Here is a 25,544-nt window from a genome sequence, read left to right as displayed (position 1 = left end):
TCCACATGAACAAGCATTTAGTGACAGTGGGAAGAAACAACTCCCTTTTAACAGGAAGAAATCTCCAGCAGAACCAGGTTCAGAGGTAGCAGCCATCTGCTTCAACTGGTTGGGGTTAGTGGACAGAAGGACCATCAGAACAGGATAGAGAGATAGAACATCTGAGTGTCCCAGACTAGTTGAGCCGTGAACCACAGATCAGGAACTGCCATCATCAGCTTCACGACACCTGAAACAGAGAAGAGAGAGAAGGGTGAGGAGAAGGTACTGACTGCAGAAAAACATGATACAGTATTATCATATCATCCTGCCTTGGCCTTGGGTCTCACTCCCAGTGGCCTAGTTAATACTTATTGTAAAGGTGACATATCTCTTCCCGTTTATTGGTAAGCTAACAGCGACTCCAAGGTCTGTAAATGCGACTGTTCACAGACGAGCCCATGTCAGCTCTAGCGGTTAGGTTATATTCAGGTGCAAACTCACACAGATCATTGCTGCACTTAATGTTGACACGAAGCACAGCAGAGATGGGAAAAAAAACAGCTCCAGTTCTAGTATAAGAAAATAAATTGAATAAAACGATACTCAATATTAACAGCCACTGAAAAAGAAAATGCAGAGTGCGAGGGAGAGAAAAAGCTGGACACCCAAGGAGGCGTGTGTGGAGTCCAGTGTGGCTGCTGTGCAGAGGATGCTGTGCGCTGAGCTCCATGGATGTCGCTCCAGAGTTGGACGCATCACTCCAGGGAGCTTCTGTGTCTTCCTCTCTGTTTTGACCATAAAACTCTTGTGTCCGTTGATGCCAGGCCTGAATCAGCTGAGCTGCTGCACAATTTAAGCAACGATAGTAGTGTTCACAAATGAGAGTGTGCGTGACAAGCGCTGCTTCGGAGCTCACACCTGCTGGTCGTTGCTCAGTAGATCATCTTCAAATGGTGCTGATCGACTGATTAACAGACTCTGTTGCTGCATTGACTCAGATCAATGGCATCAACAGATCAATAGGATGGTTTATGTCCAAATCCAAAGTTACATGACCTAGCGAAGCACCCACATTAAAGTAGGGGGGGGAAATATAGGTTCTAGGTTAGGTTTTGAAGCCCTTGCTTTTTTATTAGTATGTTTTGTTTTCTATATTATTAAATGTTTGTGCAGCAGACAGAGAAGTCCACCAGCCTCCAATTTCACTTCTTCGAATGTCATTTTGTACGTCTGTGCACTCACCTCTCTACGTTGAACAAGCAAAATGTTCATTTAAATAGGACTGTCAACAACCACGTTTATACGCACACCTATTAGAGGCGCAATGATAGTAAATTCCCTACAGCAGGTGAGGAAACAGCGCCACCAAAGGATTTAGTGAAGCACCTGGTTTACCACCCTTTATCTCAGATCTTAGTGAATCCAGCCCTCAGAGTGCTCTTGTTTTGATTTGTAAATAAACATTTTTTTTTAACATTGCCTACATACACATCAGCTATGTGTGCATTTAATCTTCACTTCTGTTTTTATGATCCTCCTAATGCATTCCCTCCTTCCACTTCACATTGGTCACATTTTTAGTATACAAGTATTTCAAGATAGAATAATATATATATAGTTTACAAGGGTGTCAGTCTTCAGTGTAATTCTTGTTAAAGCCACATTTTTCTTCCTGCTCTCTTGTTACCTTACCAAACTGGCATATTTTCCCCTAAGTGTAATTCTTTTATATTCATATCGCCATGAAATTACTGTTCAGAAATGGCTCTGAGCATGTTGATACTATCTCCACATGTTGTGGGGCGATAAGAGCTGCAGGTGAAGATCCCTTTGAAATTGCTTCTCCCCAAGCGCTCCTCCCCCCACCCCATCCCAGCGCCGCCCGCCTATGGTGGCCCTGCTGCGTGTCCAATTAATATATGCATTTAAGTCATTGCACTGTCAATACAATGGTGACCCTTTAGCAAATCTGTTCTGCTTCAGCTATTTCTTTTACTTCTGAGGCATGCAAATAGATTTTTGGAATAGTTTCTTAGGCTTCTTTTCAAAAAGGAAACGATGAGAATGAGAAAGAGACGTTCAAACGGCTGGAGAAATTAGGTCGTATCATAGCCAGGAAGAATTAAATCAGATTTGTATCAACATTTCTCATTAAATTAGCCACTGAAGAGTTGATAGAAAAAGCAAAAACGGGTTTTATAATTTTTCCATTCTCCTCAGACAGACAATCACAGAGGACGGGACACTGCGGATCACTAACATCTCCATATCTGATGGAGGCCAGTACACATGTGTCGCCAGAAACCAGTTTGGAATATCGAGCAGCTCAGGAACGCTGGACGTGAAAGGTATTTCTTGACTTTTGAGTCAAGAGTTTACACTTTTGTTAAGAAAAGAAAATAGTATTTCAAGCATGAAATTGATAATGAAATATATGTGAGCTTTATGTTCCTGCTGGTTTGACAGACGTATAAGTCATCCATGGTGTTGTCAGCTGTGAGTTATTGTTCGAGCAGCTGAATGGGGGCCACCCTTACAGTCTACAGCCCCGAGTGAGGAATACTTTCATTTCATGTATAAAAAAAAGGGCTTCTCTAGCATTTTCAGACTTTTTGAATGATGATAATAGAAAGCAAAAAGTTCCTCTAATTTCTTACTAGTTGAAATAGTGATTGCACTGCATTAATAATTCATTACTGAGTTATGCAAAGCACACGCCACCAAAGTGTAATTCTACTGGGTCTCTTAATTACACTGATAGACTAGAATCTTTTTCACTGTCCTTGGAAAATGAGGCTTTACTACCTTCTTCATCTAGCTCTAGTCTATAATGACAGGCTATGTAATAATGATATTCCTTTTTTTCCTCCTAAAGAGCCCACCAGGATCACAGTCCCACCCCTTAGTGTGGACGCTACCGTGGGACAGAGTCTGGTGCTACCATGTGTGGTTTCAAGTGATTTCTCGCTGAGTCCCATCTTCAAGTGGTTCTTCAATGGGAAAGCTATTGATTGCAACAGGCAGGAGCACTTTGAGATGATTGGAGGGGTAGGTATCAGATAAATACTGTAAAAGTTGGAGGTTTTTAGATATTTGTATTTGAAAAAGAAGTTTTGAAGCAGAGATTTTAGAGATCCAATTGAATTCAACTTTATTTATATAGCACAATTTACAACAAAGTCATCTCAATGCACTTATCAAAATATAAAATTCATAATAAAAAAGGAAAAACCCAGCAAGATCCACATGAACAAGCATTTAGCGACAGTGGGAAGAAACAACTCCCTTTTAACAGGAAGAAATCACCAGCAGATTATCATATCATCCTGCCTTGGCCTTGGGCCTCACCCCCAGTGGCCTAGTCAATACTTATTATAAAAGTGACAAATCTATTCCCGTTTATTGGTAAGCTAACAGCTACTCCAAGGTCTGTAAATGCGGTCGTTCACAGACGAGCCCATGTCAGCTCTAGCGGTTAGGTTATGTTATGTTTCAGTCCTGTTTATGCAGACTGTAAATCATAACCAGCTACATCAGAATTTGAATATCTTCCTATTTATTGAACCAGTAAATGCAACCATTTACAGATGAGCCCATGTCTGCTCTAGCGATTAGATTATGTCATGATTCAGTCCTGATAATTGCGAAGACAAAACTAATTTGTGAGCCAATTAGTTGACTGAAAGCATTTTTTCAATATTGTATTTTAATATATGTTTTAAACCAAATTCAATGATTGATATTTGATGATTTTGACAATAACTTTCAAGATACCCATGTAGACTATAATTTAAAGGTATAGGAACTGCTAACATTCTTTAGCAGTTTAGGAGTCAATCTACTGAAAATCTGCTCATTGATTTTTCTTGGTGATTATAACAGTTAATATATGAATGGTAGTTATTGGATATTTAGACTAAAATGCCTTAAGATCAGGAATATTCAGCTGCTATGGTGTTGCCGCCCTTACATCTAGTGTTTCTAGTTTTTATTATGTATCAAAAGGGTTAAAAGTAAGAAAATATGAATTAAAAACCAACTTCCAGTTTGTTTGCACATTCATCTCTAAATAAACTTATGTATAACATTTAAGTGTAGTTAGCAGTAACACAAGTCTTCAGTTGTGTATAGATCTTCATAAATGCAGATGTGGGTGGCTCTTATAAGCCCTGGATTACCATTGAATGTTGTCTGGTTTGATAAATGAAGGAAAGGGCGAGTGTGTGTGTTTTCTGTGTACCTCTTCTTCTGTGTTTGTAAGTTTGTTTCGGCGTGTCAGTTACATCTGTCCGTGAATGATGAAGCAGCTGTGAGACAGAGCTGACAGATGTGCAGCCTCAGCTGAGTCAGCGACCTTTAATGTCTCAGAATGTGTTTCTGATCAATTTCTGAATGTATTATCAGTCCTAGTGTTATTGTCACTGTGCAGCCATCCTATTTATTTACATTTTTGTTTATAAAAAGGGACAATACATAATAATGAATATTTAGTAAATAATTGTAGCCTATGGACATTTTTTTTTATCTTTAGTCCCTTGACAGGTTGATGTAAAACTTCAAGGATACTTATAATACTTATAATTATAATACTAAAAAATAAATAAATTAAAAAAAAAAAAAAAAAAAAAAATATATATATATATATATATATATATATATATATATATATACAGTATATATATATAGCTATCACAATTAAATCAACAACTTCACATACATTGTGCCTATTTAATAAAAATGCTGCAAGTGCCTCAAATGCTCCAATAAGTGTACCAAAGATTAAGTTTCCAGTTTAATTTTTTTAAATTTTTTTTTATTTAGAATTTTTGTTCTTGCGTTCCTAATTTTTCAGTAATTTTGGTTAATATTTTTTAAATCCACCCATGGTAGTTTTTTTTCTCATTTTGTTAAGCATGATAGTTGAAAATAAAAGAACACAGCTCTAATATGTCAGGTAATGTCGTATTTTGATGATAAATACTTTTTTATTGCACACAGTATATTGGGTAAAAATTACCCGACATTAGTGATGGTGTTATCAATTTTACCTACAGTGTTCTAGGGTTAATACTTTTAATAAATACATCATGAAATGGTTTTATTGAGCAACTTTGTCGCATGTGACTTCTGCCACACTTCACATGACAGTTATTGTTGATTTTATTTACAGTATGAAGTATGGAGTTTCTTTCTTTTCCTATTACCAAGTGCTTAAGTGTTGTTTTCACTGTTCCATATGGAAAAGCATGAATGGATTTATATGAAACAACATCTAGCCTGAGAACTTGCGGTTTAGCTGGTAGCGCTTAATTTAGCACTGCTGGCAGATGCCACTAAGTGAGGAGAGAGCACATAAACATGGGTGACATTTGTCCCGCCTGGAGGTAATTTCACTTATATGAGCAAATCAATCAATTTCTCCCACAACAAAGAACTTCAACTTTGTGTGATTTCAAGATTTATGCACTCTCTGGTAGAGTGCATCAAGCACAGTAAAGTTACCGAGCAGCAGTCACATTTTATCGGATAACGTTATCACAACAGCTGTTAAACTTCTTACTTTGTTCTTTTGATTTCTGAATACCAACTTTTAGAGAATTTTTGTATATGTTGCAGCCATTCGTCTAAGCTGTGAGGGTTAGTGTAGACACAACAAACACCAACGGCACAAACAAATACTTCTTGTGTAGACTTGCCTACGAAAATCTGTCATTTTTATTCATTTCCTGTAGTAAAGTGTTTCAGCTCGGTTTGTGCAGGACTTACAGCGAATGGCAGAGAAAGAAAATATTTTTTTTTTCACTATTTTCCATAGTTCCAAGTGCTCTATCTTTGTTATTTCCCTTCTCAAAGTTCTCATGTTTATACCTTTGCCACCAGGGATTTGCAGGCGACCTGATGGTGAGGAACATTCAGCTAAAGCATTCTGGGAAGTATGTGTGTATGGTGCACACTGAAGTCGACACAGTTTCAGCAGCAGCAGACCTGATTGTCAGAGGTTGGCCCAGTTTTTAATTTTTTTTTAATTCTGATTCTTCTTGTTTTGTTTGTACTTTGTGGAGAGTTTCTCAAGAAGTCTAACCTGTATACTATGTTGGCTCTTGATTCACTTCCATAAAGATTTCTGTCCATAGGTGACGCAAAAATATTGTGAATTGACGATACAGTCACTGAAAAGCTGACATTCTCCATCTTTCATCAGTTTTGATGGAAAACTTTAAACACTGGTTTACAGAACGACACTTTGGTTTACATTAAAATGTTATTTTGATAATGGATAATTATTTGTTCTGGTCTTCAAAAAAACACATACAGCCATGTCTTCTTCCATAAAGACAGGTCATAAAAAGACTGCAAGCATCTGTTCATTATCCCACATAACATTTAAAGGCAAAAAGCCCTGTGTTTTACTTTAGCAGGACTTGTTCTGGTCACTGAACTCAACTTGGATCCATCTGTTAAAAAAAAACAGTAACTTATGTTGAAAACAGTAAAAAGTGGTTATATTTAAAAACATTAGAGCTTCTACTGTAAAAAAAAAGTCCATTATGTTTACGGCAATTTCTTAGCATCTGTCTCTAGGCTATGCTATAGTGGTATTATGTCTTACATTGCCTAAAGCTATATATACATAGTGTATAAATGACATCCCTTCTGTCTACCATTTACCTCACAGGTCCTCTATATTTTCTAAACAGTTCAGGCTAGTTTTTTTTTTTTTTTAAACAAAGGCCAGAGCACAAATCACAAATATTAACCCTTCTCAAGATGGTCTAAACCAAAGTTTCTTAAAATGGGGGTACATGCACCCCTAGGTGTACATGATAGAGAGAGAGAGAGAGAGAGAGAGAGAGAGAGAAAAAGAGAGAGAGTAGAAAACGAAATAAAAGCATTAACAATATGGGGTTTTGTATTGTTTTTATATTGTTTATTTTCTTTTAAAATGTGTTCGGTACTTGAATTCAGAAACAAGAGAAAGTGAGTACTTAAGCCAAAAAAGTTTAAGAACTACTGATCTAAACCACACCCACATTCCCTATTAGTGGGTAAATGATCCAACGCTTGGTGAATATATTTATATAGAGACATCTGTTCTTCATGATGATATCTAAAGCAGTTTTTATCTGTCTAGTAATATTTTTTAGATATGGCTTTTTAACAAGAGTGTAGTTTCAACAACTTTTGCCCTTCAGTGTTTGCATATGCATTTTTCTGCATTGGGCATTTTTTATTTTTATTTTTCAGGAAATAGAGGCTTTTTTTTAACATTGTTATTATTAATCAATACACTGCCCATGTTACAACAAATTAGGCCTATTTTGTTTTTGTTTTTGTTTTGTTGGTATGCATTCACTTCTACATACAGGCTTCAGCTCTTTATTTCAAACAGCTGTAAACTGTTTCCATCTGACAGTAAACCTAATTGTCCAATTCACAAATGTGTTGCAGTGAAAGAACAGTTTTCCTTTGTGCTCCAGACTGACCCGCTTTAATCAGGTGGATTAAATTCCCTGTGATGAGGCCCGCCAGCCACGCACACAGGTCCGCTCTGATACGTGTGTGTGCTGATCTGTGCCTGCACTGTGGCTGCCTCTCATTCATTAACTATTTTTCCTTTTTGAGGATATACAGTAGTAGCTGCAAACTGGGACTGAATTGAGGTTGGTGAGCCACCCAGTACGGTCAACGTACGGGTCGGGGACAATGGTGGTTGTCCTTGCTAGATGACTGAATGAGGTTTATGTTATTTATTGGAGACCTAAACCGCACCAGCTGCACTGAATAAACAAACTGTTATAATCTAGCCAATTTATTTGGCGTAACAATTTGCACTCATTTTATTTGAGTTATTTGATCATTATTTATTTATTTATTTATGTTTTCACTTTGTCTGCATGTTAACAAGGTTAATACTACAAGCAGTGATTTTTTTTTTATAGACAGCAATGCATGTTTTGTTATTTCAATTAAATAAATGAATTTATACGTCACCATCCCACCCTAAGGAAGGGTAAAAACACTTTATTAAAAGGAGAGTATAAAAAGAGAGAGCAGTGTTACACCTAGGTAAGGGGGAAGGGAATAGGGAAGAAGGAGTCAGGGTAGGAACATGGAAGGGTTGGGGAGAGTCAACTTTTAAGGTGAGAGTGAAAAGTGAAATGTTATAGTTGTGCATATTGTGCTTATTTGAGTTGATTTTAACCAATAATGTTGATTTCATATGACCCAAGTTCAAGAGCTAAAATGCAATTTATATATGAGTTAAATTCTAACAGTTTTTTTTTTTTTCACTGGGATAAATTAGTGAAAGTTAAACTAATTGTTTTTTCTGAAATTATTTTCGCTGAATTCTAACTTTTTTTTTTTTTTAACATATGGGATTGCTCCCTCATGGTTAAATTATTTCTATTTAATTAATACAATTACATTTTAGACACAAAAATATTGGTATCAATAAGTATTTAATCAACCAAATGGAAATACAAATAAATCTTTGGCAAATTGAACAGTTCTTCAACTGGAGAAAAAAGAAAAAAAAAGCATGCATTCAGGATTGCTTAAGAAAGTACTGAGACACGCTACTGTGTAGCTATGTTCCTCTTTGAAATGGGTCATTCTCTTAAACTTGGTAAACATTTAAACATGAAGCTGACTTGAAATGAATCGCTGTTGAGTCACAATAAGAACACAATCTTCCTACATCTTCCTGAATTAACCCTAAAGACACAGCTTTGTTTATCAATTCTGACATAAAGATTGTCATTCTTAGTTTTTATTCTGTCAGGAAATGTCATTATCACGTCAACCATCCATTTTAGATGTGATTCCAAAATGTGCATGCATAATTTCTTATTAGATACTGACTGGGCCAGTTGTGAATGAATTGGGTGCAATCCTGATTGTGCAAAAGTGCAACGCCCTTCATTAATGGAGAACATGTTCTGACCATACCTTGAATAATTTAAAAGAAACAGCCTCAACATCTCTGTTATTCTCTGTTAGAAATTTTGACCCAAATACAGTAAATTATGCTTAAATGAGTGTTTAAGGATTTTTGCACTTGGCACATTGTCTCATCTTCTCTTGTCATTATGGTTCCCTGGGATGATTAGACAATAAAAGTGTTTGAGGGTCACACTATTAGAATTATTCATAGCTACGCAAATTGCAGAGTCAGCAAAACAAGATCTGTCCGCTGGCTTTACAGCTAAGAAATATGATGAGAGTTAATTACTGTTAAGAGACTCAACCAAGGTGTTTTGTAACACATTTAGTCAGCCTTTATAAATAGACAAACTACTCTAATATGTACTGATGAAATCAACAAGACCAAGACCATGTGGACTTTAACCCGTGCATAAAATTTAATGCTCAGCCTTTTCATTTCAAGTCTTTTGATGTGATTTCATTTTCAACAATGCTAATGCTTTTTCCATCCCTTTGTTTTGCTCATTTACAAAGAAAACCTTACGCAAATTTTAAGCAATTTGCTCCAAGCCCAAATTTTGTTTGAATGAATAACGGTGCTTTTGTAATGGCCGCTTCCCATCTTAAACTGCCTCCTAATGCCACAGGCACTGACTTTTTAGGCGGTTTGTGTGTTTTCTGTTGCCAGTCTAGTTTCTCATACATGATGTTATTACTGTATAATTATATTACCTGCAGCACTGTATATATGTTTATATATTTATATTTTTATATATTTTAATTCTTTATTTTTTATCTTCAGAAAAAATAAAAGATATAATTAAAAAAAGAAATAATTTATCCTTTATCCTGATCCTCTATCTATCCTTTATTTATAATTTATACCAATCATTATTATTATTACTGTTACTGGCTTGTGTTTAATTTTTTTCTTTCCTGCGTATCGACTACCGAGTCAAATTCCCTGTGCTGTTTTTTAAAAACTGTACTTGGCAAAATAAACTTTTCTGATTCTGATTCTGATTCTGATAAACCAAAAGTTGAGCCCAAAGATATCCAATCAACTTGAGTTAATGACATTGTGTGTTGGCTTATGTCATTCATCAAGGTTTACTGTAGCTGTACTATTTCTCCTGTGCTGCAGGACCTCCAGGGGCCCCTGGGGGCCTGGTGGTATCTGACGTTACAGACACCTCAGTACACTTGTCCTGGAGTGCTGGAGCTGACAATCACAGCCCTGTTATGAGGTATATGGTACAGGCTCGGACACTCTTCTCTATTGGCTGGCAGACTTTGAGAACAGGTAAGAAATGCAACACCGTCCAGTGATTTGATAAAGAATTAAGATGTACCCTTGCTAAGAATCCGTGTACCCTTCGTTCTTTGGTTATTTTGTTTTAAACCCAAATCAAAATAACAAATAAATGGTGTGTTTATTTTGTTTTACTGACTTAAACCCAAAATAGAAATACAGAAAAATCCAGAACCAGCCAAGCATTTTTCTGTTTTAAAATAAAAAAATATTCTGTTTGTGTGATATTTGGATATTTACGGGGAAACTAGGATGGGAGCTTCCTGTTTTTAAGCTCACCACACAGAGGGGACCCACAGACGAGGCCAGACTTATTCTGTTGTGTTTGTGTGTCAATGATTAAAGAGTTGTTGATGCTGGAAGTCTGAATCTGTGAATATTGTGCCAACTTTACTGAACAGTGTTATGGTCCAAATGGTATTCAACAAAACTGGTGACTGACTGACTACATACGAGTCTGGTGTGAGGAAAAATAGATGTTAGAAATTTTTTGACACATTTGACACTTTTGCAAAAACAATTACAACTTTTTTGAAGGCAGTAAAAATATTTATTTTGCACGTTATAATACCGATAGCCACTAACGGCAGCCGTCAACACACATGGAAGTTGATCACAAGAAATAAGGAGCACCAGTAAATTCATGATACCACCTCTGGTTCCTTTAATCACATATCATGTGCTTGTTTTACATTTTTTATTTATTTATTCATGTATTAATAACATTTCTATTCACCAGTTCATCAGTAATGTGACTTATCCATCACTCCTTTTTTGTCTGGGAGGAAAAGTCCTCCCTCGTATACGGATCCCCTTTGTGTGGTGAGATTAAAACATGAAGCTCTCATCTTAGTTTCCCCGTAAATATCCAATTGTCAAACAAACAGAAAATATTTACTTTTAAAACATAAAAGTGCTGCTCTTCTGTTTTTTTAAAAAAAAAATATTATTCTGTATTTCTGTTTTGGTTTTAAGTCAGTTAAACAAAATAACCACACCATTTATTTGTTATTTGGAATGGTTTTAAAATGGAATAACCAAAGAATGAAGGGTTGCTGAGAAATGAGTGTGATTAGAAATTGTTTCTTTACGTTTTTAATGCAGACAACAAATGTCAATTTTTGTGATACTTTATTGTTGAATTTGAGCTGGAGCAATAAAACGACTCCCGAACCAAACCTTGTTCTCATCATGTTTTGGTAGGTTTAAAATTACACCGCAGTGCCTCAAAATGTCTCTCAAACATAAACAAACTTAATCTTTTGTGGTTGCACTATTGACTCCTGCAGACCTGTGTGGTTGTTGTTTTTGGCTCAGAGCTGCTAAGAAAGCTCCAGTGGTCACTGCAGATAAGAAGCAGAATAATTAGCCAAGCTGCCACCGGTGTGTCTGATTATACCAGTATTAGTCTCCATTGCGTTTCCTTCCCCAACCAAGCTGATACACACACCACAGTGAAAAATAGGCAACATATTTCATCAACAAGTAGTATTCTTAATATAGAATAAATAAATATATTTGGAACTTCTAATGAATTTGTATGTTTTTCAAAAAATGAAATAAATGCATTTTTTTGTCAGACGAGACCTGCTTTTAAAAACATTTATTGTTACATTAACAGCTTTGCAAATTGCAGCTAATGTAATTTATTAGTGAGGATGCAGGACACATCCTCACTAATAACTGACTGTTCTTTTCTTCCGTCAGCATTGTCTTTTCCTACATCGTTTACCCAATCTTGACAAATAAGCTATCAAATCGTTCTAACCCTAAGTTCCCGAGATTTATGCTTGTACTTTTAGAATTTGTAACTTTTAAACTTTTTGACTTATTACATTTTTTTTCCAACTGCATTGACTTTTTTTCAGCTCCAATCTAATTTTTAGAGTGGACAACTTCAGTTTTTATCTTAAAATTTTTGCAAACACATTGTAATGAATCATTTTTTTTAAAACTTTATTTAAATTGTTTCAAATCCTTCAATGTATTTCAAAAAGTGTCACCATATCTTATGCATTATTTTATTAGTTTATTGGCTAGGCTGATACGAGGCTAGTGCTAATGCAGGAAAATGCTAAGTTAATTCTAACGCTCCTAAATGCTAATGCTGGGCTAATACTAATGCTCGGCTAATGCCAATGCTAATGCTAGGCCAATGCCAATGTTAATCCTAGGTTATTGTAAATGTTCGCTAATGCTTGGCCAATGCTAGCTAATGCTAACACTAGCTAATGATAGGTTAATGCTTAGTTAATGCTAATGCTGACTATAGTTAATGTTAGGCTAATGCCAATGTTAGCTAATGTTAATGCTAGGTAAATGCAAGCTAATGTTAATGTTAACACTAGCTAATGCAGATGTTAACGCTAGCTAGTGATAATGCTAGGTTAATGCTAATGCTAGGCTAAAGAAGTGTTTAATGACGCAGGCCAGCACCTGCATCTTAACTCGCATTTTCTTGAGGAAATTAATATATTCTAGTTCATATTCTGTTTTATTACTGAACATGTAAAGAATCAGTCACAGATGAATGTTGTTATGTGTGATTAATCAATGATGGGACATTATGCCTTAGTTTGAATGTGTATGTACTCAGATTATATTTTAAGCATCTACACAACAAAACTTTTGTTCATCACTAATATTTTCTTTGAATATCTGCATTCAAAAGCTGTGTATTATCGTCACATAATGTTTATCAGTCAGATAATGGAACGTTTGTTATTATAATTCCAACCATGCTTCATGGGAAGTGTTTTGTCGAGAAAAAAGACATTGAGCTTTGCCAAACCATCTTTTTGACAGCTGTTTGATTTCAAATTGCTTTGGGAGACCCCGATGTGCCTTAGCAATCACAACAGTTCAAGAACAAAGTGGGGACAAAAAATGAGTTTGATAAAATGTTGACTGTTTCTCTCATTAGTTGTCAAGGCAAATTGTAAAATGTTACTGAGTGAAAGTAAATATGAAAGACCCCAAAACATATATCAATTCTAAATTCTTTAATCCTAGTTCCTGATTCTGTGCCTGGACAGATGATGTATGCAACAGTGGTGGATTTGAACCCCTGGGTGGATTATGAATTCAGGGTGGTGGCAATCAACAGTGTTGGTGTTGGAGAACCCAGCACGCCGTCCAAACAAACTCGAACCAAAGCCGCAGGTATCCTCTTGATTTGTTGTTTCTCTTCAGAGTGAATGAATTGGTTCCACTCGGAAAACATAATTTAACTGTTTGATTAGTTTTACTTTGTATCAGTGCCCCATGTGATTCAATTCAAATGTGTTGTTTGTCTTTGTATCAGATCTTTAATTGCTTTATTTTACAATGAGTTGAATTAAAAAAAAAAAAAAAAACTTATTATCTCTCTGGGACAATAATTCTAGCTTAGTTAGAATAGACGACTGGCTACAAAGACGATTTATCACATGGCCAACACAGAGACAAAGGACACACTCAGCCTTTTTAGAGATTCTACTTGATTCTGCATACAGTGCTTTTGGACTGTCACACGTGATCAGCACTTTCCTACGAAGTGACAGAATCTGTTCCTCACATTATAGTTTTCAGATATGGAAAAACATGAGATAATGTTAAAGATGGAAAGAGTGGTTGAACACAGACATGAACAATGAAGAACAGTCATCTATAAGGAGGAATAAAGGGGAGAAATGTTTGGGGCCCTTCCATAAAGTCAGCAAAATAATGGTCCATTGTTCTATGAATCTGTGAGAACAACATTTATTTATTTATCTGAATAATATCCACTGTTATCCAGGAAGTTTATTATTATTTGAGCCATAGTATATAGTCATCTTAAAGATGTAAATCCTTGTTTTAATCAGAAATAAAATGGGTTAAAAGTGACCAAGCATGGTGGAAAATGTGGTGAAATGGCATTTTAAAAATCAGAGAAATTGGTTAAAAGTTGCAAATTTAAGTGGGAAAAAGCATACGGAAAAAGTAAAAAAAAAAATGGGTTTAAAGTGTCAATATTGGAAAAATTAGTTTAAACTGGCAAATAATGAGCATGACAAATTGTGATTAAATGGCAAAAAAGTAAGTATGAAATATGGTGAAAAGACATTAAAAGTGACAATAATGGGTCAACATATGTGACATTAGGTGGGAACAAGTGGTGGAAAGGGTTTATGTGTTAAGAAGGAGCACAAATATGGCAAGAAAAAGTGATGAAAATAGATTAAAATATGGCAAGTTTGGTGTAGTTGCAGAAAAATGGTAAAATAAGTAAAATGGGCTCAAATTGTTAGTTTCTTGAAGGCATCTGGCGACCCCCTCCCAGTGTCTCGTGAACCCAAATGGGGTCCCAACCCCAAGGTTGAGAACTCCTGGTCTAAAAAAAAAAACCACACTAAATAACTCAAGCTCAACATGTTTGATAGTGTCTCTGTTTAAAGCTGGGAGCTGAGTAATTTCATCCCGCTGGCTGGATCCTGACAGAACAAGTTTCCTGTAGTGTCTCACACAGGGGGCCGACACAGCGCTCAGCTAATAACCACAGTGGTAATGCTAATGTCAACAGAAATCTTACTCCCCTTATGTCTGATGAACCCCATTTTTGTGAAAATGAAAAGCTCTTTATAGTGACTATGATGACTTCATTTCAAAGCCATTGGGTTTAAAAACACATAGTTACTGCACCGGTGGGAAATGATGCTTAAAAGTTGTGAGTGAATAACTCTTCTTTGTGTGTTTTTAGCTCCCAAGGTTGCACCGGTTAATGTGAGCGGAGGCGGGGGAGCTCGTGGGGAACTTGTCATTATGTGGGAGGTAAGAGGATCATGTGTGTTTGAGTAAGCATCCACCAGGTCACAGTATAGTCTTTTTTGATGAAGATGCAGTTCTGGCAAGAGTTACTGTGTTTCCAATGGTCGGGTTTCAGCAGAATAGCTTTTAATTAAAGCTAAGCGTTGTCATGATTTGCTGCCTGCTGAGCATCCTGTTGTGTCAATCCAAATACAGACACTGAGCGGGTTTAGAGTCTCATCTGTAAATTCTGAACTTTAGACTCTTGGGATCAGCATTAACACTAGAAGTCCCACAGAGGTGTCAAATGAACTTTTTACCTATAAAACCCAGAGAGGTGTCATTTGACCCAAAGAGAACACAAAAATTATTTATTTTTAATGACAGTTTGGTGTGAGAAATGTGCAAAAGAACAACTGTGATTTGTTTTCAATGGTTTTTATTTGTGTAAAAAAAAACAAAAAACAAAATAAATAAAAATAATGATAATAACAAAGCAACTGTGCACATATTTAGAAGAATCTCCTTCATCCTCTTATTGAGACTCGTGACATACTTGGCACTGCCACGGTATCTCTCTCCTACATTTGCCACATGTGTATTTGTGGCAATGAACACATCGCACAGTTGCGCGATTGCTCTTGCAGCAATGGTTGATCTGACACTTAGCCCTTTTCCCAGGGCCAGGTGTAGGCGGTTGTTGTTGGCGCAGTTGCTCTTTGAGTGCCTTCTTTTCACTCACATGAGAGTTAGCCAACTCTCTTGCTAGCTGAACCAGGAAGTCCACCCGTCTCTCCTGCACCCCGGTGCATGCTTGATAAAGCAGATGTGCATTGAGTGCCGCCATGTCGATCATGTTGTAGAACACGGCGACTGGCCATCGCCGTGTTCCTGTGCGCACACTGTACTCCCGCACCATCTGGTCCATCACATCCACTCCGCACTTTGTGGTGTTGTATTGGGTGATGGTGTTTGGCTTCCTTTTGATGGTTTCCTCAGTCTCAACCACGCTGTGCATGCTGCTGAGAATGTAGACGGTCTTTTTTCGTTTGGGCGCATACACCGTCAGCGTGGCACCAGTGGTGGAAAACACCTAAAAAAGAAGAAATTGTTGTTATTATAGCGGTTTTAAACACAATGACACACTCAGAGGTGTTGATGGAATAAAAAAGACCAACAACATACCTGAGTGGTGAATTCCTTGCGGTCCATCTTTCTAGTTGACTGAGGAATTTCCCGGCGAATCTTGTTGACTGTCCCGAGGATGGTGGTTTTCCGGCTGAGCAGTCGTCGTGCAAGTGTCAGTGATGTAAAGAAATTGTCCGTGGTGACCGTCCTGCCTTTGTCCATAAATGGTTCCATCAGCTTCATCACCACACTCTCAGAAAGTCTCTCCTCACTGGGACGACTGGGGTCCTTTCCAAGATATGGGAGGACATTGCAGATGTACTTTGTTTTCAAATCACAAGCCACCCAAAACTTTATGCCAAATTTGTCGGGTTTTGTTGCAATGTACTGCAGAAAACAGCAGCGAGTCTTCGATGGGAAAAGCTGTTCATCAATTGTGATGTGTCGACCAGGGTTGTAGCATGTGATGCAGTTGGTAACAAACGATCCCCACATATCCGAAATTGCAGCAAACTTATCTGTCTGCACTCGCTCACTGCGCGTAAACATGTCATCAAATCGTAGGTGACGCATGATGTCTTGGAAACGGTTTCGTGACATAATTCCAGTGATAAGTGGGTTTCCCAGGCATGCTGACCAGCTGTCACGCAGAGAAGGAACCTTGGTCACCCCCCTCAAAATAATAACAGAAATAAATGCCATTAGTTCATGGAGGATCATGAACCAGTCCGTCTGCTCCGTTTGCCGTGCATGCTGAATAGTCCATTCTTGAATGGGACGGAGCATGCCAATAGTAATGAAACAGAGGAAGCTCTGAAGGCGACTCCTGATTCTTCTTCTGGCCTTTGCTGTTGGCTCTCCATCTGCAGCGTACGGTTCCATTGGAGTGAAACGGAGAATTGTACCCACATGTTCTTCATGCCACACTGTGCCCTCTTTCGCCGTCTCTGTGGGCTCACTCTCCAACCGAGCTCTCTTTTCCAGATGAGGAGCAGTCTCGTCATCTGCAATGTGAACAAATTCAAATTATTCTTTTCTTCGGTTTTAAATAAAAATAAAGTCAGGAAATGAAAATAGGATGTTTGGGAAATCTAACCTGAAGACAGCTCAGAGTCCGAATCCGAATTTGGCTGAAGGTTTATGTCCTCCCCATCTGAGTCACAAGGGTTTGCATTGTTCAGGATCAATTCCAACGCTTCTTGAGTGGTAAATCTTCTCTGCATTTTGAGTAGAATAAGTGTGGAGTGTCAGCAGGTGGAAGCAGCCAGCTATTTATTCCCCACAGCACAAAAGGCTGCATGACAACAGGGTATTCCAGGGGTGTCCAATTCCGGTCCTCGAGGGCCACTAATCAGCACACCTTATTCAAATGATCATCCAGCTCTGCAGAAGCCTGATAATCATTTGAATCAGGTGTGTTGGAAGAGGTGACTCTGTTTCTTTCAATGTTTGTAGTCTGTGTTTGTTCTCCCCCAGCATCAAGCAGAACGAGTTAATAAACGGGGCATTGTGACTTTAGCTTCCAGGGCACTTCCCCCTAACATTCCAGACTTCCATTGTTAGAGTCAGGCTCTCCCCCCTGCTGATTTCTCAGGTGATTCATTTACAAATGAATAGATGCAAATTGTAGCCATCAGAGTCGTCAGTTTGGTCCTAGAGTTCATTTGACCCTGCTCTGGGACTTCTGGGGGGATATAGAAATCCCTGGGACTTCTAATGTTAAGCATTACCAGTGATGTGCAGTCAGGGTAGGCAAGGTAGACAGGGCCTAGCCAGGGGGGAATTGATATTTTGATTATTTTTTTTAATTATAATATAATTATAAATTATTTATTTTTCCATTTCCAATAGCCGACAGTACCTATAAGTTTGAAAGTGTCCGCATTTTGTGCGTTTCATAGCCCAAATGACTAAACAGCGTTATTTCCTGGAACGGCTGCCGTCTCACTCCGCTGTAAGGCAGAAGGAGGCCACGCCTCCTCCCCAAAAGCACGTTGCTGCTCTGCCTCTGTTCCCATAGGGTGTTTTTATGTGTTTGCGCATGCGCAGTCAGTTCCCCAAGATGACAACCATTATGTCCAAAAGCATCTCTCTACGCTGCCTTTGGATGTAACCGCGCTATGCTAAATGCTATACCTAAGTTCAGAGTGCATTAGTGAATTGATCCCATGTGACCGCTGCTGCTACGTTCTCTAGCTCGTGGGCGGGATAACACTACAGTCAGGATGACAGCGCTAGAGATGATAGAGAAACTTTTTTTTGAGGAAAAACGACAGCTTTTAAAAGATGGGAGACCAACACCTGAGTTACCAGAGCTTCAGCAAAGGTAAGGTCAGAAAATTGTTCCTATTTTCTACAGTGAATGGTACAAAAGGAAGGATTGACTTTGTGGATGCTCCTCAATGAGGCTGTTTATTGTTGTTGTCATTTTCTCCATGTTTCTGTGTTTCCAACACAAACAATGAATACGCTGCCGTGTCATGAGATATATCTTGTTGGGAGAGTATGGAGGCTATATTGAATAATTGTTTATGTTTCTTTAATGGTGTTTTACGATGTTGATTTTGTTAGATGGCTAAATACTTGTTCATGTTGATCCTGTTGGGTTTTTTTCTTTCTTATTATGAATTTTATATTTTGATAAGCGCATTGAGATGACTTTATTGTAAAATGCTTTATACAAATAAAGTTGAATTGAATTGAATTAACACTTGACAGCAGAAACATATGAAATTGTCGATTTGCAGCGTGCCTACCCAACCCTAGTGGTCACGGCACGTCACTGAGCATTACTGTAATGAGATTACAATCTTGAGTAATGTATAGTGTAACACGTTATAATGGAAATACTTGTACTTAAATTACAGTTTTTGTCTAAATTCTTGGTTGGTTACATAGACTTCTAAGTCTGGTTCACGTCACAGATGAAGGTACCATTATTAAATAAACGGGCGCCATTTTGAACTGAGGAGAAACACCTCGTCTGCCTGCTCTTTGTCTGATGACAAAAACATCTTTATTTCAATACAGGAGTGATTTATATCCAGCTATGGCATACAGCTATCAAGAAACACGACCAGAAGAGGCCTCTGGACAATATAAGGCTATGTTATCAGTGCTAGGGATATCTGAGTGTGCATATAAAGTCCCAGCGAACACTTGGATGAACAATCCAAAACATATGCCCAATTTTGCCTACACAGATCTTTACAATTACCTAATCAATGAACCCCTTGAGTAACCCGCACGGTAAAAACCCTGAAATCCTAAATCCTCACCCACTATTAATCACAGTGTACTTCATAAAGGATCTACAACGAATATAAATACAACATTATGCCATTTAGATTTAAATCCAAAGCCCCTAAAATCCTCATTTCAGATCCTAACTGCTCACTTACCGGCAGGGGCGGGTCTAGGAAATTTGGGTTAGGGGGCACCACAGGGGCAGAGACTCGGATTATGGTGGCACAGTGAATTTCAAGTAATAAAACAACCACTTAAAATTACAGTTAATAAGACTGTTTACCCTAAATGATATAATTATTTGCAACATTGACATTTTCCTTATATGTTCAAGCAACAAAACATGTTACACATCTAAGGAAGAAAAATTACCAGCTGCTCATTGCAACAACTTACATACCAAATAAATGTTTACCAAAAAGAACAAACACAATGTCTTATACATGTTTAAAGTTTAAATATGTAAAACTATTGCCACAACCACAGCTATAAGGAAAGTGAAAAAATAGGAAATTTGAAAATATTAGATCCCATGTGAGTTGCACCACTCTAAGAATAACAGTTCCTACCCAGTGTAATGGTTTAAATCTCATGACTACTTGTTTTAAAAGTATGAATTTTTTTATCCTGCCAAAAATGTATATATTAGTTAAGGTTGTAGATTTACAACTGTTTCAAAAAAAAAAAAAAAAAAATACACACTACAATTTAATTTGCCTTTTGTGAATTTGGATGGGGTGGCACTTAGGGTGGCCAATCAGTTTTTAGGGGAGGCACGTGCCACCCTGGGCTACTCTGTTGGCCGCCCATGCTTACCGGTTATGAAATGTAGAGAGCACACGTAGTAATGGGACGTATTTGGAGACCAGTTTTTATGCATCAGTCCTATGAAGGAAAGTTAGCGTTTTTTTTGTTTTTGTTTTTTTTTGGGGGGGGGATGATTTAAAAATGTACAACTGTATTATTTTTTACATTGGACGAACAGCCGAACACACAACTGCTCTTCGGCATGGTGAAAACCTTGGAGTGAATACATTGTTAACGTTAATTTACCCCCAAAGAATATGGCGACTGGCATTGCTGGGCAGAAATGTCACAACTTCCCATCAACAACAGTAATCATAACTAACAGAAGCTTGTTAATGTGCCTAACGTTATGTTAGAATTAGCTACAGTAACTCCTAAAATCATTAATATGCGGTGCTTTGTGTCTGGTTGGTGGCTGCTGTTGGACCGGGTGCTGTTTGAGTGAGAATGAGACATTGTTATTTGCTGTTGTGGAATGTAAGGGCTGTTTTTCTGTAAAAGCACGTGTTCACCTTGATGTCTATTTTCACTCTTTTCATTATGCCGTTATCCTCACTTTTGTCGTCCTAGCTTCCCGATGCTAAAAACAAACTCCTTCTATAGCTCCGTTCCCCACCCTCCCTCTTCCTGTTCCTTTGCCTGTGTCACTCGAATATTACCCATGCCATTTACCAGGCTTTGAGCTGTAAAAATTAAATCAAACGATTCCTAGAGGCATAACAAAATCCTTGATCATTTTTTAACAACATTTATTAATTTTACCTTTATTTTATATACTTGATTTGCCCTGAATATATATATATATATATATATATATATATATATATATATATATATATATATATATATATATATTTTTTTTTTAGCCACGTTTTAGTTTGTTTTATTGCCTAGCTTGAAATGAATAAATCTAAAAAAATATATGGAAGCCTTGCACACTTAATTTCCTTAATATAATTGTCCTGGCTGAATAAATAATTTACTTTCATGTTCATGTTCTGTCAATTGAGACAGTTTTGAACAACTTCTTTGGAGTTTACCTTTATTTAATTTGTTTTAATAAAACTATAAAAAATGCACACATTATAATTTTTTTGTGGCACACGGAAGTACTCCTCCAAGAAAGTAACTTAGTTACTTTTTTTAAAGTACCAACACTGCTTAGGATGTGGTTCCACTTCCTTTCCTGCCTTTTTTTTTTCGCACTGACATCTTTTTGGGTGAGAGGTGTAACTTTTCTCTCCTTTCCTCAGCCGGTTCCAGAGGAACAGCAGAGCGGGGAGGACTTTGGATATGTCGTGGCTTTCCGCCCACTTGGCAGCAGCACCTGGATCCAGACAGTGTTGGCAGCACCTGATGCATCCAGATATGTTTACAGGAATGACAGCATGGTAGCCCTGTCCCAGTTTGAAGTGACAGTTGGAGTCTACAACAGTGTGGGTGAAGGACCTTTCAGCAGTGTGGTTACAGTGTTCTCTGCAGAGGAAGGTGAGGGGGCTGCATGCTTGTGTCGGTTCCATATAACAGGGTCTCCCCTCCTAACAGAAAAAATGAGAGCGAGAGAATCAATCAATTTAATTGTGGATCAAAGTGCTTTACGTAAAAGTGCTTATGTGATTGGCAAAACTTATAAATTATAAAAAGCTTTAGACTAATGCGCACCAAAGTAATTAAAAAGATGATAAGACAATAAGAAAAAGTCAGAAATTAAAACAAAGCAGTGAAGGGAACCATTTTCAAAATATAAAGCATTAAAATTAGCATAAAACAAAAAAGAACCCTACAAATTATAAAAATGGCAAGGCAAATACAAATGTATTTGTATACACAATGCAACTCAATGTGCTTTACACAATCAAAAAGTTCAACAGAAAACATTTGACAGCTTAAAAATCAATAAGATCTGAGTCATTCAGAACACCAAGGTTTCTGACTTGGTCTTTAGCTTTTAAAGATCGAGACTCAAGGTACACGCTGACAGCAGTCCTCTTTTCCTTGTTACCAAAGACAATCACCTTCATCTTATCATGATTTAGTTGAAGGAATTTTTCACTCATCCAGCAGTTTACTTTTTCTAAGCAGTCACACAACATCTCAATGACACCATAGTCATCTGGGTCTGTAGAATTTGTCCTAAACAGAAGGGGTCCAAGAACAGAGCCCTGAGGAACCCCACAGGACAAGTTTCCAATGCTTACAAATAGGGGTGTCCCGGTCCAATATCGGATATCGGTCCAATATTAGCCTGAAAACGAATATCGGATATCGGATTGAAATTTCCGGATATACCGATATTTTATTTATTTATTTTATTTTTTCCCAATTCATTTTTTATTTTTTTCATTCAATTGTAGAATACTGTAGATAATATGTTGAAGGTTAAAAATTATGTAACCAATTGTTTAATAATAAATGGGTCAGTTTTTCTCATACCTACTGTTGCTGACTATTGTTCTCAAGCCTTTTCTAACATTCCACACTACAAAATAAGAAATTACTTTTTTTTTTATCAAAGCAAAAAAAAAGTATGATTCATGCTAATATTGAATCAATATCGGTATCGGCCGATACGCAAGGCTGCAATATTGGTATCATATTGGAAATGAAAATATTGTATCGGGACATCCCTACTTACAAAATAACTTTGCTCCTCCAAGTAGGACTTAAACCTTTCAATTTAGTCCAACCCACGTTTGCAATCTGTGCAACAAAATTGTGTGGTCCACAGTGTCAAATGCAGCACTTAGGTCTAAAAGAATGAGAACGGATACTTTTCCTGAATCAGTGTTCAACCTTATGTCATTTGCCTCTTTAATAAGAGCCGTTTCTGTGCTGTGATGAGAACAAAAGCCTGACTGAAATGTATCAAATATTCTGTTAAAGGTTAAGAATTGACTCAGCACTAAAGCGCTACATAAAAGCCAGACTGAATAAATAGGGAAAAAAACTTTTAAAAACAGTTTTTGTATAATATGTTAAGACAAAATGTGACAACTTTATACCCGTGATCTGTTTTCATAAAAGAGGATGGCTGATAAACAATAAAAACTTTATTCATTTACATAAAACAGGTAATATATTTAATTAAAGTGGCTTTTAACAAAATTAAATGTTGGTTTTGGGGAAAGTTTTTGCACCTGAGTTTGGACTTTCACATGTAAACAATGTGTGTTATTCACTTTCAATATCCTGCGTAAAACATGCAATCACAGATATCAGTAACTCCTGGTTGAACTGAAATTCCTTGAATTTCAGTTTTCTGAAAGATTTGTATTTGTGAGTCATTTGTGAGATGTAGTGGAATTATTTGCAAGTAATTGCAGCGATTCAGAAGAAAAATACAGATCTTACAAACAATGTGATGGTGAGCACAGAGAACTTGAGACCCCTGCATTGATCAAGGAGTTTAGTGAAATATTTACATTTTAAGGGCCACATCTAGACCAACATTTTATGGTGATTCATTTTTTTTTTCATTGTAATTTTTACTTTTCTTAAAACCCTCCCGGGGGCCAAAGTCTACTTTTTGCCCACTGAACACACCTTAAGTTTGGATGACAACAGCATTATACTAATTAATATTAAAAAATGTTTTCCTACTTTTTATAATTTGTATTTAAATTAGTGACATACTATTTCATACTTATTTGTTTTTTTATATTTTTTTCTTTTTCTGCACAGAGCCATCTGAAGCTCCATCCAGAGTACGAGCCCATGTTGTGTCAGCCTCTGAGATGGTGGTGTACTGGGACCCGTTACCCCTGAGGTCCAGCAGTGGAAAAATCATTGCATATGAGGTTCGTGTTTTTGAAATTGTAATCTGATAACAAGTGAGACCAGTCATATTGTATGGTTTAGACCAGTGGTTCTCAACCTTTTCAGCTCACGACCCCCAAAATAAAGGTTTCAGAGACCGGGGACCCCCAGTGTCCCTTAAGGTGGTTGAACACAGACATGAACATTGATGAACAGTCATGTGGAGACAGGACCATCCATGAAAAGGGGAATAAAGGGGAGATATTTTTGTGAGTCAGTAAAATGATGGTCCATTGTTCTATGAATCTGTGATAACCACGTTTATTTATTCACCTGAATAACATCCACTGTTATCCAGGAAGTTTATTATTATTTGGGCCATAGTATATAGTCATTTAAAGATGCAAATCTTTGTTTTAATCAGAAATAAAATGGGTTAAAAGTGAGGAAAAAATGGTGGAAAAGGTGGTGAGAGAAAAAGTGTAAAAAAAAAATGGGTCAGTGTCACTATTAGAACAATTAGTAGAAACAATTAGTTTAAATTGGCAAATAATGGGCATGACAAATTATGAATGTGGTAAAATTGTGATTGTGAATATGGTGAAAAGAGGTTAAAAGTGACAATAATGGGTCAATAATTGTGATGGAAAGGGTTTACAAGTACTCAAAATGTCTTGAAATTGGAAAAATTGTGCAGAAAAGGCATTGAAATTTGATGGAGAAATGTCAAAAATGGGAGTAGTGTCACAAAAATGCATTCAAATTAGCAAAAATATTGCAAGAAAAAGTGATGAAAATAGGTTAAAATATGGAAAGTTTGGTGTAGTTGCAGAAAAAGAGTACAAATAAGCAAAAAATGGCTTCATGGTTTCATAAAAGCATCCTGACCCCAAGGTTGAGAGATAAAGTCAGAGAGGCCAGGCTGAGATGGTTTGGACATGTACAGAGGAGGAATAGTGAATATATTGGCAGATAGATGCTGAGGTTAGAACTGCCAGGCAGGAGACCTAAAAGAAGACCAAATAGGAGATTAATGGATGTAGTGAGAGAGGACATGAAGTCAGTTGGTGTGAGAGGAGAGGATGCAGAGGATAGGGTTGGATGGAGGCAGAAGATTCACAGTGGCTACCCCTGATGGAAAAAAACTGCCAAAAGGAAAAGAAGAAGTTATCTGATAAGGAGTCCTCTGCTGAAACTCCAATAACTTGCTCAAGGATTAAATATAACAGCTGATGTTGAAAACATAACTTCTTCTGACTGAAAGATAGTGAATGTGCTGCAGCAACCAGGGTTTTTTTTTTTCCCATCAGGACAATGTAGAGGTGTTTTAACAGCTGTGTGTCCAAGGCTGTCTGCTATTAAAAATCAGCAGGAAAAAAAAGGTGTAAACGCACCACATCACTTTCCACCACAACAAACACTCAACTGGGAATTTAGTGTGAAAACCAAGGATAAGAACTACACCTTCGGCTTAACCCCTGATACTGCAGCTTAATCCCTAGTGGTGTGATTTATGAAGCACAATTTTGATGTTGTAGACAATTCTGAGTACATGTTGTGTTATTGGGTCAATGTAGAAGAACTTAGCTTTTTACAATAAAGTATCCAGTAAAATAGT

At 37.2% G+C, this 25,544-nt stretch overlaps 1 protein-coding gene across 1 annotated transcript in view; it reads left to right on the top strand.

Annotated features, from left to right (window-relative positions):
* cntn6 (contactin 6) overlaps window positions 1-25,544 on the top strand; it is a 203,852-nt gene that overhangs the window by 153,911 nt on the left and 24,397 nt on the right. The window contains exons 13-20 of the mRNA XM_028446614.1: window positions 2,203-2,330; window positions 2,858-3,030; window positions 5,863-5,980; window positions 10,055-10,213; window positions 13,235-13,384; window positions 14,943-15,013; window positions 21,424-21,658; window positions 23,852-23,967. Of these exons, the coding sequence (XP_028302415.1) occupies window positions 2,203-2,330; window positions 2,858-3,030; window positions 5,863-5,980; window positions 10,055-10,213; window positions 13,235-13,384; window positions 14,943-15,013; window positions 21,424-21,658; window positions 23,852-23,967 (1,150 nt within the window). The remainder of the gene's footprint in view (window positions 1-2,202; window positions 2,331-2,857; window positions 3,031-5,862; window positions 5,981-10,054; window positions 10,214-13,234; window positions 13,385-14,942; window positions 15,014-21,423; window positions 21,659-23,851; window positions 23,968-25,544) is intronic.

The sequence above is a fragment of the Gouania willdenowi genome, chromosome 5 (assembly GCF_900634775.1).
Source record: "Gouania willdenowi chromosome 5, fGouWil2.1, whole genome shotgun sequence".
Lineage (NCBI taxonomy): Eukaryota > Metazoa > Chordata > Actinopteri > Blenniiformes > Gobiesocidae > Gouania > Gouania willdenowi.
This window is presented reverse-complemented; position numbering and strand designations above follow the sequence as displayed.